The sequence below is a fragment of the Cygnus olor genome, chromosome 6 (assembly GCF_009769625.2).
Source record: "Cygnus olor isolate bCygOlo1 chromosome 6, bCygOlo1.pri.v2, whole genome shotgun sequence".
NCBI lineage: Eukaryota > Metazoa > Chordata > Aves > Anseriformes > Anatidae > Cygnus > Cygnus olor.
In genome coordinates this window covers 24,110,076-24,123,282 of record NC_049174.1, presented here as the reverse complement: position 1 = coordinate 24,123,282, position 13,207 = coordinate 24,110,076, and the positions used below count along the sequence as shown (strand labels likewise).

General features: G+C 45.7%; 1 protein-coding gene across 2 annotated transcripts in view; it reads right to left on the bottom strand.

Moving 5' to 3' along the window:
* Positions 1-1,283: 1,283 nt before the first annotated feature.
* The window catches only part of SLC12A8 (solute carrier family 12 member 8), a 50,518-nt gene continuing 38,594 nt past the window's right edge, over positions 1,284-13,207 (bottom strand). For both annotated transcript variants that reach the window (XM_040561129.1, XM_040561130.1), the window contains 5 exons: positions 10,845-11,514; positions 9,907-10,004; positions 7,455-7,572; positions 5,071-5,131; positions 1,284-2,444 (listed from right to left, as the gene is read on the bottom strand). In XM_040561129.1, coding sequence (XP_040417063.1) covers positions 2,279-2,444; positions 5,071-5,131; positions 7,455-7,572; positions 9,907-10,004; positions 10,845-11,514 — 1,113 coding nt within the window. In that variant the 3' untranslated portion in view covers positions 1,284-2,278. The remainder of the gene's footprint in view (positions 2,445-5,070; positions 5,132-7,454; positions 7,573-9,906; positions 10,005-10,844; positions 11,515-13,207) is intronic.

Below are 13,207 nucleotides of genomic sequence, written 5' to 3'. Positions count from 1 at the left end.
CACAAGGTGTTTGGCAGACACATAGTTGCAGGTGCCTCGAGCATCCACAGGGCCGCAAGCAAAGCTGCGGGCATTGTCCTGAGAGGGCTGGCCAAAATCCCGGTAGCCAAAGGGAGGAGCTGTTTGTGTCGCTGGTTTTGGGGAAGAGCAGGAAGCACAGTGTCAGACACATGCATTCCCCAGCACAGCTCCCCTGTGGGGCCTGGTGAACACAGTACTTGCTTTCTTCCCTCCCCAGGTCTCCCAAGTACTGCCTGGCGTTAAGAAGGGAACTAAATTGTGTGGGAGCTAACGAGGTTAACGTGGGGATTTCTACCCATTAATCACTTCGTGCTGGGCTCTGGGGTTTCCTCGAGTTTAAGCTGTGCTCCTGAGGCTGCAGGGCTGGGCAAGCTCGTGCTGGGGAGGGCAGGCACCCCGCAGTGCTCACACAGGGGTGGCTCCGCGAAACACGAGGGCTCACAGCCCTGGCGCTGCGGTCGCGTATCAAACGCTAGCAGGAGACAGCGCAGCACGATGCGGCTTCTCAGCGAGGTGGATCAGCTCCAAGCAGAGTCTGAAAGCTTGCACAACAGCAGCAACTGCCAAGGTCAAAGATAAGTTAATTTGATCTTAATAGCTGACAATAAAAATTGACTGTTATCTTGCCACGCTTTGGACTGATAAGAGCAAAGCACCAGCAAAGTTTCTCAGATTTGTCTTCAGGGAAGAATCTGTAATTCTGCCTACCGTGTACCAGCACAGACATCCCCAAACTCAGTCCTGTGCCTTTGCTATTTATTTCTTCTCTTAATTCAGCACTGCGAGAGCTGTCTTGATGCTGTGAGAATGGGAAGGGCTCTCCTGAGCACACAGGTGGCCCCAGCGGACCTGGGGGAAGCTTCAGCACATCTAAACAGCAGATCCACACCGTTTGGAAATCCAACACAAAAAGACAGCAAGAAATCCTGACAGGACGGCTCCCAACAGAGAATGACGTGAGGTGGCTCAGCATTGGCCACCATTTTCCGCTTGCTTCTATTGACATAATAAAGACAAGGTTACAGATATTTAATGAAATGCCTGCAACCTAGTAAAATGAATATGCTTTCTGCAGTGTTGCAGGATCGCTCTCTTCTTCATCTCAGCTGAAAGTCTCCCTTGGTCCCCTTTCTAAGAAACCTGGAGAGCCAAAGCCAGAGCAGATGAGACCACAAAGTGGGACAGAGTGTCCCCAACGCTGGGGCACAGCCCTGGTATTCAGAGGCACTGAACGTGCCCACAGCTAGCACAGAGAGGAGTTTCTGCTGTCTCAAGTTTTTATTGCACAGAAGAAGAAATAAATAATTTAATGGCTGAAATGATCAGAGATTACAGGAAGTGAGAGGCAGTGATTTCCCCCTCCTTTTACTTAGGTGCATACATCTATAAAGCTCAGTACAGGATGAGCTTGAAGCAGAATTAGCAAAATGCATTTTGTTAAGGCACTTCTGAATCATCTCTCCTTTTATCCAAGAGATGCTCTATTTGGAGATAGCTTTGATTTTAGGTCTTGGTTCTTGTTTCAGAAAGGATGTGGGAAGCCACTATGAAAAGATGCTAAGGCATCACTTCATGGTTTCACAGTAGAGAAGAGTACATTATACTGCATTACTGCATATAAACGCGCAGGTTCGATTCCAGTTATGAATATATTTCATAATCCTCTTGCACTTGCCACTGGTTCTGGCCTATTGTCTAACACCTTAAAGTACTTTCTAAGACCTTGGTAATTGAAACGCTGAGGTAGAAAATTGCTGTATCACAAGCAGGCAAATTCACACTGGGAGGAGAAGTGAATTGACCTGGAAGGTCGCATCCATCGGTGGCACAGCTGGGACCGGGCACTCGGCTCCTGCATCTGAGGTCACTGCTTGCAAATACAATGCACACTGCTGCCCTGCTCCCCCAGAGGACGTCTGAAATTGGGTGTTGTAAGCTTTTACAGCAGCGACAGTATTCAGAGCTCAGTAGTGCTTATAATTGAATTCTTTAAAAGGATTATATCATTCTCAGTAACTCATCACTTCACTGGATCGGCCCTTTCATTTGCGTGTTGGTTTTATCCCCCTCCATTTTGGATAAGATTTGAAACCTGGTCATGCTGTAGTTTGCATAAACAAAGAAGCCTTGAATATGTAAATAACTATTCACATCCTTTCCATATACATTCAAGTATTTCACAAGGCCCCGTGGCAGTGACTAGCACTTATCAGCCCTTTCAGAAACGACAGCTTGGTGTTTTTTCTGTCCTCCCCCTTTACTGAAACTGATTCACAAACTCTTCTCTGCTGATAAGGGAGGACTGGTGATAGCGGTCTCGAGAGGCAAAGTCTGCGTTCTCCTCGGTGAGCTGCGTGGTCTCCATGCCAACTGTCGCAAAGGCCGGTGTCACAACGATCTGCTCCTTTGGAGATGGCCTTCTCCTGCAAACACAGAAGCAGAGGCATGACCTGCTGCTTGCCGTTAGCAGCCACGCGCCCGGCTGGGCCAAGGAAAAACGTGCCTGCGGCAGGGCGCTTGGAGAAGGGGCTGCATTGCCCTCGGAAGGCATAGAGTTAATCTGCATTCACTTTCCTAGAAGGCATGCAAAAACTATACTTCAACCTCGTCCCTCATAAACACTGGAAAATATACATTTTCTTAGCAAATACATTTCCTCTTTGGAATTGCTCCAAACATTGGCTATGCCAGTTTCCAGATGGTGCAGGAAAAGAAGGAGCACGAACTACTGCTAATGAAAAATATCCTTCTTATAGTTTCCTAAGCTTTCGTGTACATTTCAATTACTTTTGAGACCAGGCTGGAAACTCTTTTCCTCTTTTAAATAAAAGAGGAGACTTTCCTGCAGTTTCTTTTTCCTGGAGGCCAACTTTAAGAAAACCTTACTGCACACTTGCAAATCAAAACTGGAGGACATTATAACACTGACTCAGCCCTCTTTGAGGTGCCAAGGATCCTTGGTTGCTTTCAGTGCTCTTGCACTCTAATGCAATGACTTCTTTACCTCAAATTCATTAACATGTCTTGCTTGGATTTCAAGAAATTGTGGCTGAGGAAAAACGTGCAAGTGATTTCAATGCAATTTCTTGCAGCGCAGCAAAGGTGGGCTTCAAAACAACCCACCCAGCCCCCAAGCAGAGCCAAAACTGTGTCCGTGCCAGCATGAGCAGTATCCCTGGCATTAGGATGAGGTTACCAAGCTGGCTGGCTCAGAGATTGCAGTCTTAGGGGAGAGAGAAGTCAGATCAGTCTCCATCTTGGGCTGCTGCCAGTTCCTCACTCCATCCTCCTTGGCAGAGCCTCTCCTCATCGATTGCACTGATCAAAGTGCTGAGGCCTGTGCCTGCCAGATAACCTGCAGGACAAAACGCCCGGCACCAGTAACACCTCTGCCCACGAGAAGCACGAGGGCTGCCTCTCCAGAAGGGCTAGCTTCATCTTTCCTACTCCCAGCCACACATGGCAGCTGTCTGTGAAGTTAACCAGCCTCCCACGGGGAGCATCTGACAACAGGCAGAGTTGAGAAGTGCCGAGGGGCAACCGGGAGGAAAAACTGCTCCATCATCATAGCTGCAACAAGGCAAAATTACAGGCAGTGGATGCGGCTGTACACCGAGGCGGAACAGGACAGCTAAATGCCTGGGACACAAAGCAGCAGGGTCTGACTCACCGTGCAATGAGTAATTCTGGCAGCACTTCCAGCACGGCCCCGTGCGTCCTGTTCTCCTCCTCACCCCTGGCTTTGGCTCGTGTTAGGAGTGCAGCAGACATGGTGAGTGAGGGGGAGAAAGGAGGGGGCAACCCCTTATTCCAGATGAGACACGCACAAAGCATAGAGCACACCCTTGACACCCCCTCGCTCCTCCTGTTCTGTGTAGCTTGTCTGCCTTGGGCTCTCATCCTGCTAACGGAGAAGTGTGCAGCTTTATGCAGCTGCCATGAGAGGCAGCCGCAGCTGTGTGAACGAAGCTATTCACAGAAAAAAAGGTTTGCAGGACAGGTGGGTCTTCAAGGCAGCCCCAGACACTTGGGGAAATCCACTGGTCTGGTAGAGGCAGTGATGGATAGTGATGCAGGAGACCTGACGTGTCTGTTCTCAGCCATGCCATGGACCTTCCATGGGGATCTAAGAGAGGTCCCATCACCTCTGGCCACTCTCCTGAGCCACCTCTGCCACAAAAGGCATGTAGCCATATTATAGGGACTGTGGGCAGAGACAGGAGCTTGCAAGGCAGGCATACACATGTGCCAACGTGCCTAAGTGCCTGGACCTTCATTTATTTTAAAGAAGCCACCAAATTTGCACACCTAATGCCTGGCAGCTTATGTTATGCGGTCTTTACTACAGTGCTCCCCCACTGCAATAGAAAAACAGACAAACAGATTAGGAACCCCAAATCCCACTGCTCTGTACAGCAGTACGGATGGTCATTACCCGCCATGGGAAACCCAACCACGACAGAATTAATAATTAATAGGATCAAAATAAATTAATGAAACCAGTTAATATCCAACCAAACAAAAACCCTGAGGCCTTCTGAGAAGGAAAACACCAAGATATTTTCTGCTGCAATCCCATACAAACTTGATACTGAATGGTTCCTTCACTGAAGACCTTGTTTATTTTATTTGCTTCTGCAGCTATTGCTGCTTCCCCCCAAATTTCCCCTCTGAAACTCCAGCCCAGCTGGCACATGCGTACCTGTTCCACCACCACCACAGCAGTTCACCACCTGCCGTGGGTGGAAGAGCTGGAGTCTCCCACTCCTCATTTACTACCACGTTTTTCAGTTCAAGCTGAGCCTCCAAGGTTGAGCACAGACCTTTGGGGTTTGGACAGTAAGATCAAGAAAGCTTCAGCAGCCACTGGGCTACGTCAGCACTGGGCTAACTGGAGCCAACAGCCCTATTTGCCTTTAACTAAGAACTTGAGGTCCCCAAGAAGGGCCAGACAGACTGCTTGAGGTACGAAGCAGGTCAACTCTTTCCATGCACATTAGTGGGAACAAGGAGCACTGCCTCGATCTCTGCCAAGTGACTGGTACCAACCTGCATGAGGTGATCAAAGCCGACTTAATCCAGCTGAACAAACTGAAATTCGCTGCTGCTCCTACAAAGAAGAGGCATGAAAAGTCAGTATGTTGCTAATTCCCTCGTAACAGCATTTCACCATTGAATTTTTGCATAAAATCCCAAACTGACATGTTTGTTACTAGCTTTCAGTACACAAAGATTTAGCAATTGTGAGAACAATTCTGAAGTCTTCCCACTCGCTGTGGCTTTTAAATGATTGCCGAGAATCTAACCCAAAGTTCATATGGAGAACAGCTATTCCTTCCCAGACTGACAGCTTGTTAAAATACCAGCAAAGTGGTGGCCAAAGCAAAGATACCAGCTGCAGCACCTTCTCCTCCTTAGACTGCAAAGACCATTCCCACTGCAGGGATGGGGAGACTGAAAGAGCTGCTCAGCTGACCCAAGCCACGGTGGCCGTGGTCTCACTGCTTCCTCTTGGATGTCCCCACGGAGAGCTGGTTTAACTTATTAAAACGACACCAAGGTTTATTTTGGGATTTCTTTGTAGGGTTAATTTCCTGCACTGGCTAACTGCAGGAGCAGACAAGTGCAGCAAAAGCAGCCCCCAAAGTCTGTGGTGAGGGATAGGGAGGAGAGCAGAGACCCAGCAACAACTGCTGGATTTTTTTTTAGGCTGTTGGAGGGAAAGAGGGAGGAGGAGGGACCCATCAAAATCATGGAGCATTCCTGTGGCAGAGCCACTGCTCCTGAGGTTTTCCTCTAGTCCTTACTTCAGAGCATCTCTCAAGACACTGTCTCAACTTCTCTGTAGAGAACGGTCACGCAGTCTTTTGAAGAACAAAATGGGTCATTTGATGTGGTGTGACTGCAAAAATAATTTTCACTCACAACCAAATAAAAATCAGGCTGAAGTTTGCATGTTCATTTTTAACTTCTTTGCCATGTGCTGTTCTACAGTATGCATGGGAACGCATGTGCAAAGCAAACCAAGACAAAAATGTTTACTTTTGTCATTTCTCAAGTCACCTTCCATAATCACACACTGAGAAATTCTTTTTAAAGTCATTTTTGGAAATATTTCAAAAGAAAATAACAAAGATATAACAGTGAGTAAGCAAAGGCAAAGAAAACCCCAAGGCCTGAAGACACTATTTGTGTTTTGTTTAGTATTTAGGGGCAGTACAAAAAGTTTGTTAAAGTAAAACTTACGTATTTCAAAAGATACAAAATGGCAAGCAGGAAAAACTAATTCACAGAGTCACAGAACAGTGTGGGTTGGAAGGGACTTGTAAGGATCGTCTGGTCCAACTCCCCTGCCAAGAGCAGGGACATCTTACGCTAACTCAGATTGCTCACAGCAACTCTTTTCCACCATCCCATACAGATAAATAAAACAGAAATCAGTTGTAGTAGAAAGATTGGTGAGTGATACATCGATAGTTCCTGAATGACAACCAATTTTTGCTTTCTCACAGCATGGGTTTCTGAAATCTGTTACCTACTTCCCTAATGCCTAATAACCTTTTTTCTAAATAAACACGGGTGGCTACCTCTGCATTGTTTAAAAGACACAAACTCAGGTTCTTTTGACTTCTCTCATCTAGGTTTTCACAGGTGCCGAACAAAACATTGCACATCCATGCATGCAGGTACGTATGCGTTATACACCTACATACACATGTATGCATATGGACGTAAGCAGGCACCTACTGTGTGTTTATCACCCTCTCCCTTCAGAAGCAGACCAAGGCAAACCTCTCCTGCCTCCGTAACAAGGGGTATGCAATTATGAGCTGCTTTTTCAATGTGCTTCAATATTTAATTTTGAACTTGTTTAAGCCCATCACATGCACAGACCTTTATAAAGCCCTTTGCCTAAGAGTATTTTCCCAGATTACGTTCCTAACATATTCAACCTGTTTAGATCTGGAATCAAAAGGCTCTCTTGTTTTGCAGTTATGAATGCTGAGATTTAATGAGATACTTGTCATAATTCCTGTTTTCATTAAAGTTTTCTCAGGTGGTTTTAGACCGATTAATTAAATTTATTAAAATGTATTTACAACAGATTTTTTACAACAGATTGTTCTCATTGCCACGATACTTTTGCAATCTGCCATCCCTGTTAAGTCTCAGTATCTGCTTTTGCCATTTAAAGTACAGTACAGCCGAAACGCAAGCACAATGTGCAAACTATCAAGCTAATGCTAGTTACAGTTGGAATCAAATATTAAAGAGCCAGACATAAAATGCATTGAAACTACCAAAGAAATCAAATCTCACCACTCACTGTGCCACCTGCATATTAAACACAAGCATCAAAATTCCTAATTAAGTTAAATTAAAGCTTAATGAATTTTTAAGCAGATTTAATAACACAGAAAAAAATTACCCACCCAGGGGGAGTCCTGGACTCACTTGGCCAATGTAGAAATACAGAATAACTGCTGCTCCCAGGCTGACAAGGGTGTAGATCCACTGAATGACAAACATTATGATGAGGGACACGATTGCCTGTTGAAAAGACAAGGTTTAGGGTTGCTCCAGAGTGAGGTGGTATACTGCTGTCAATCTGACTGCTGTTCTGCAAAGTCCAGAGAAGCTCTGATCATCTTTTGCTCTGGCCCATGGGAGAGCTGGCAGCATGTGCCCAAGGAGGACTACCCACCTTCACACGCAGCTTCACATGGTTTCAGCAATTTATTCTTGAATCTTGCAATCTGAGCATGGTTTGCAACTCCAATAAAACCTCGTTAATAAGTGAGGCAGTACTGGGGTTCTCAAGCTGTTATGAGAGCATCAGTAACTGCATTTTTATTTATTTAGTGCTAGAAATGCTGAACCTCGTGTTTCACATTCATGTAAAACCAGTGCTTTGATGGCATCTCTGCACCTCCATCTTTCTTAGGCCCTCTCAGGAGTGCTGTGTAAGAGCTGTGCACTGTCTAGACCTGGGATGCAGACACTCAGCTTTACCCTGATGAGTGTTTCTGTTGAGGTGTCTGCCTCTTAACAACGCCCCATGATGGGGACAGAGCCAAGGTTCTCCTTGCACGAGATCTACTGCACAGCCCACACCCAGCCCACGGGAAGAACGACAGCAGCCACAACCACATGGGTGGATGGACCTTCCTGGGCATCAGCAGCTGAGGACTGTGGTGCAGGTCCCTGGGGGAACCACGTCATCTCCTGCCTCCAGAGCACTCTATGGCGAGTGGCTTTTGGCCACACATGAAGTATTTCTATCTAGCGTTACCAGAAAAGATTTGGGTATGGCATGGCTGAGGTTTCCCTGCAAGGAGTTCCCCGTGCTATACGGAGCCTCATTTGGTCTCAGTCATAAACAAGGGACGGCACAGGCTTGCGCTGTCACCTTCAGCAGCATGCAGGTAGCTTTTAGTGAGCTGCCTCAGGTCCTAGAGGCAGTTTTTGCTTGAGCTACTCAAACATACACCGGCTGTAGGACATGGAAGTGTTAGCTAGCCCACGGGGAGCTCCCAGCTGCATCAGCCAAACGGGTCATTATTTGGGAGCATGAAGCTGTATCTGGAGCCTCACCAGCTTGCAGGGTTAGAAGTAGCTCAAGGGGCATATGAGTAGGGGCAGAAGCAGCATCTTCACAGATCAGGCTAGGCACAGACAAGGGACAACACGTAAGAGCTAAAGCAGTCACGGCTGACGTGGCTGGTGAAGCCTGAAGACAAGGCAGAGGAGAAAGGAGCCTGGATGAACAAGTGTATCTGATTTTTCTTCTGCAATTTTATTTTGCATTGTTGATACCTCCTCAGCTCTGTTGCAAACTCATCCCAAGTCTGACTATTGACAGAAAACCAAATCTGCTTTAACAAGCACATCAGTCATCTCTTTATGCCAATTCCCCCACGAAGGCAGAGCTGACCGCTCTGAACCCTACGATGACAAGCACTCGGGGGCCCCAATAGTTACTGAGCCCAGAGAAAGCATTAGCTTGCAACCTCCTAGAGACGTCATCACTAGAGAGGAGCCTCCAGCATCCATCCCACCCACCGCGCCACTGTCTGGCAAGACCTTTCTCCAGTAGTTGGCTGCTGGCAGCCAGAGCAGCAAATTTGAAAAGTAGGTGTCAAACTCTATCTGAGGATTAAATTAGAAGGGTTCAGTATGTTGTTCAAGGGTGTTTGTTATGTTTTACGTACAGCTATTAAATCCCCATCCATGCAGCAAAGCCAGATGGTTCACTCATTATCCATATCTGACCCTTTTCCTGTCATCTGCCCATTAATCCATCTTCCCAAGAAGAATTTAAATGTCTTAAACTCTTCAGTGGCTTAAGGAACAAGCTATTTAAAAGTTATTTATTCTTTAAAGTAACATGCTGGAGGAATGCTCCACTTTCCTCCCTCAAAATGTGGAATTTCACAGCCAGGCTGCTCTGATCAGGAGTTCAGTGCTAATGAAACCCCACCCCGAGCTCGCAGAAACTGTTTCATATATAAAAATAACACATCTTTGAAGCTGATGTCTCAGTCCATTCCATGGCAAGAAAAAGCAGGCTGTTTGATTCATAGCGAAAAGAGGGACACGGTGATTTTTTCCCAACGAGCCACGTATGTTTAATTCTAGAAAAGTTCTAGGATGTTGGAGTTTGTTTATTTATTGCTGTTGTTGTTTTAAATAATGTCATCTACCTTTCTCTTAAATTGAACCGCTGGGCCTGTGGTCTCTGAAGTATTTAGTTCAGGTGACCTCCTGGGATACCAGAAACAAAAGCCATTTGAAAGTACTAGAGCGTATTTACACTAAGTGATGAATTTCCTTCCATTTTCGGCAGTCACAAACCAGTGCTCAAAATAAAAGAAAATTACTTACACCAGCAAAGGAAACCCAGTGATTGCAGAATCGGGAGTAGAATGATTCTGGAATTTGCTGAATTCCCAGTTCTAGATTTTGTTGCCTTACAGATGATTCTAAAGGAGAAAAGGAAAAAAAATGTTAAAAATGAGCTGAAGCATTGGTCTCTTTCTACTTTGCCAAAAACCAAACCAGAAATTCTAGCTGACAGTTGGGCATGGCACAATTTAACTAAAACTTCTAAAATGAAAGCAGAAAAGGCGATCAAGAAAAAAAAAATTTACAACTTTGGTACTGAGTCTATCTTTAGGCCTCACAGATGTCATTGCCTATGATGGAAACTGAGGCACAGTTTCCATGTTTGTAAAAGAAGAGAAACAATTCTTTTCTCCCTCACATGGGTTTATGAAGCTTAATTGACTAATGTTGATAGAAGACTACAGATCTGAGACAACAACCTCTGTGGCAAAACACCCATATTGCCAATGAAATAAATTCAGATTCCTAGCTGCGGATGACAAATTACAGCCTCCACCTGCAGCATAGGGATCATCTCATTTCCACAGCCAGAGTTTTAGTCTCCCAAGGCTCCATCCCTCCTACTCCACATCATAGTGAAATAAGGCCCAAGATAACACTCAAAATGTTTTTAATGTACAGTGTTAAGATTGCATTTGTAGAATAATGAGTATGCAGTAAACAGCCCTACACTAAATACAGTCCTGCCTGCTTTCCTGTGATTAATCTTCCACGGGAAATTACATTGGAACTTCTCCCGTGATTCATTATGATGAACTCTACCCTCACCTGTAATAAAAGATATTATTGCTATGAATCACTTAATGACAGCCCCGTATAAAGCTAGTTTCTCGCCTGCCTCCAGCAAAGCGCCAGGAGGACTAAGATTGTAGATAATTCCCTGCGAGCATGAAGATGCCCATCTTCTACACACTCACCTTCCACCTTCTGGCTGCAGAGCGCCAGCGCCTGGCTGCGGAGCTGCTCCCCCTGCTCCAGCAGCTCAGGTGTCCCCTGGGTGTCCGCAGCAGGCGACCAGTACGGACCCACCTCCAGCTGGTGGCCCTGCTCAGCAAGGTCCTGCCAGCTTTCATGGTGGGACTCTGCAGTCTCATCCCAGCCATACTGAGCTGGAGGAGCATCATGATCGAGATCCAGAAGAAAGCTGTCTTGTAACGTTTGCTTGGCTGGCTTCTTCACCTTTTTCTGTTTGACCTTTTGGGTTAAACTCTCGGCTCCTTTTTTGCTAGCACTTGGCTCGTTACGAAATGGTTTAAAAAGCTGGTCCATGTCTTTTGTGAATTCCAGCAAGGTGCCATTCGATCTGCTTTGAATTACTCCATCTGATGCGTGGCTGGAGGGCTTGTTGAAAATCAAAGGTTGGGAAGAGTGAGGCTTAGTGTTTTCCACTTGTGTCTTGCCAGCTTTTTGCTGATCATCGTAGCACAAAGAGATTGAGAAATAGGAATAGTCAACAGCAATATACGTCAACATGAAGTTGATGGTCACTATCGGAGCAAGAACGTTCACTTGCCCAATGAAGACAAAAGCCATGGTAATGAGACTTGTTAAGCAAATCGCAGCCACTGGAGTCCTGTTGGGTCCTTTCTATTACATAAATAAAAGAAACATATTTAAATTAATACTTGTGAGCTTTGCCATGAGGGTCCCTGGTGGCTCAGCTGTAAAGAATGGTTACCCCGGCAGTCTGCAGGTACATGCATAGTCATGAAATACACACCCCCATGCACACAAGCAGAGGCCCATTGGCTTAATAAATTAAAGAACAGACTGGAAGCCACAAGCTGCTGAGTTCCCACCTCACCTCTGATCCTCACTCAATCTTTGTCTTGGAAAAATTCATCAAGTCTCACTCTGTATCTCAGAGTATGTCATTAAAGCAGCAATAAACCTTCAGAGAGACATGTGGGGCCTATGGGAAGTCTGGGCTGTGTTCTGGCAACAAAACGTGTTAATTAGAGTTAACTGTTCATTTCTAATTTTTGTATTTTTGTGCCATTTTTGTATCAGTAGCTTCAGGCCCTGCCCTGACTCAAGGCTGAGCTAAATCCATGATCTGCTGGGACTCTGTACTTGACATCTCCTCCTTCCTTCTACCAAAGCTACATCAGCCCAGCACCACAAGGAAAGCAGCAGAAAGGTTTAGCAGCTAAAGGACGCTGGGGGCACCAGCAACACCAGGCATCGGTCAGAAAGGCAGGCAACCAGGAGAAACACAGCTTGTTCTTCTCCTGTGGGGTAGGGTTAGGGTAGGGAGACAATGAGAGAGAGACAAAGCAAAGCACATTCAGGGAGACTAAGCCATCAGCTCACAAATTTTAACCCTAAGTCTAATGTGCCCTTTCTCAGTCATTGCTAGAGAGTCAGACGAAACGATGCTAAGTGTCCATCAGAGCCCCTGCCAAGGCCTTTTTGGGATCGGGGTTTGTCCCGTACTCCTCACCTCCAAGGACTTTCTAAAGACAGGTAGAAATTGAAACCATGGCAATGTCCCTTAAGAACAAGCTTCGGTTCTGAAAAGGATCAAAAGGAAATGCTTTAAGTAATCTTGGCACAACACGGAGTTCTGCCAGCAGTGTGGCAGCTGAGGGATGCACTTCAGCAACGTGCTGGGAAGGTGCTCTTACAGCCCCCTCACACCAACACCAGCACGAGACAGGGAACATTTTCCATTCTACGTTTTCATTTACTGCACGTGCTTCTCCAATAAACACACAGCTCAAATGGAAACTATTTCTATTTCCTCCACACTTATTAATAGAAAAGGGGACTGGTTCTGGACCTTACGCCTTTTCACAATGAAATGAGAAATATGTCTCAGGGATAAGTGAACATGGTTCTCAGAAAACATCTTAGGTATTAGAAAGACTTAGTGAGATAGGGAACAGATGGTACAATCTCAGGATGCCTCTGGCTTAGGTTTAACACTACAGAAAACAATAGTGTCCTTCACATTAGCTGGGGTTATGTTGACTACAACACTTTCCTAAACCATGGAAAAGAAGAACTGATGTGGAACAGATTGTTAAGGGCAAATTACATTTATTAACTCTCCATGAACCAAATCTAGACAATTTTCAAGGTGGCAGAGAGAAGGAACAGGTAAAGTGATCTGGCTTTAACATCTCACCTCTTTTTGAGCACTTCCACTGTGGCACTCTGCCTAGACAGAGTTCAGAGGAGAAAATATTACAGAAAGACAGAAAACCAGAGAAGAAAGGGAATCAACTTTGCAGTCCTAGGGCTAAATCACTGACAATTTGGCAAGTGTTGCCACATG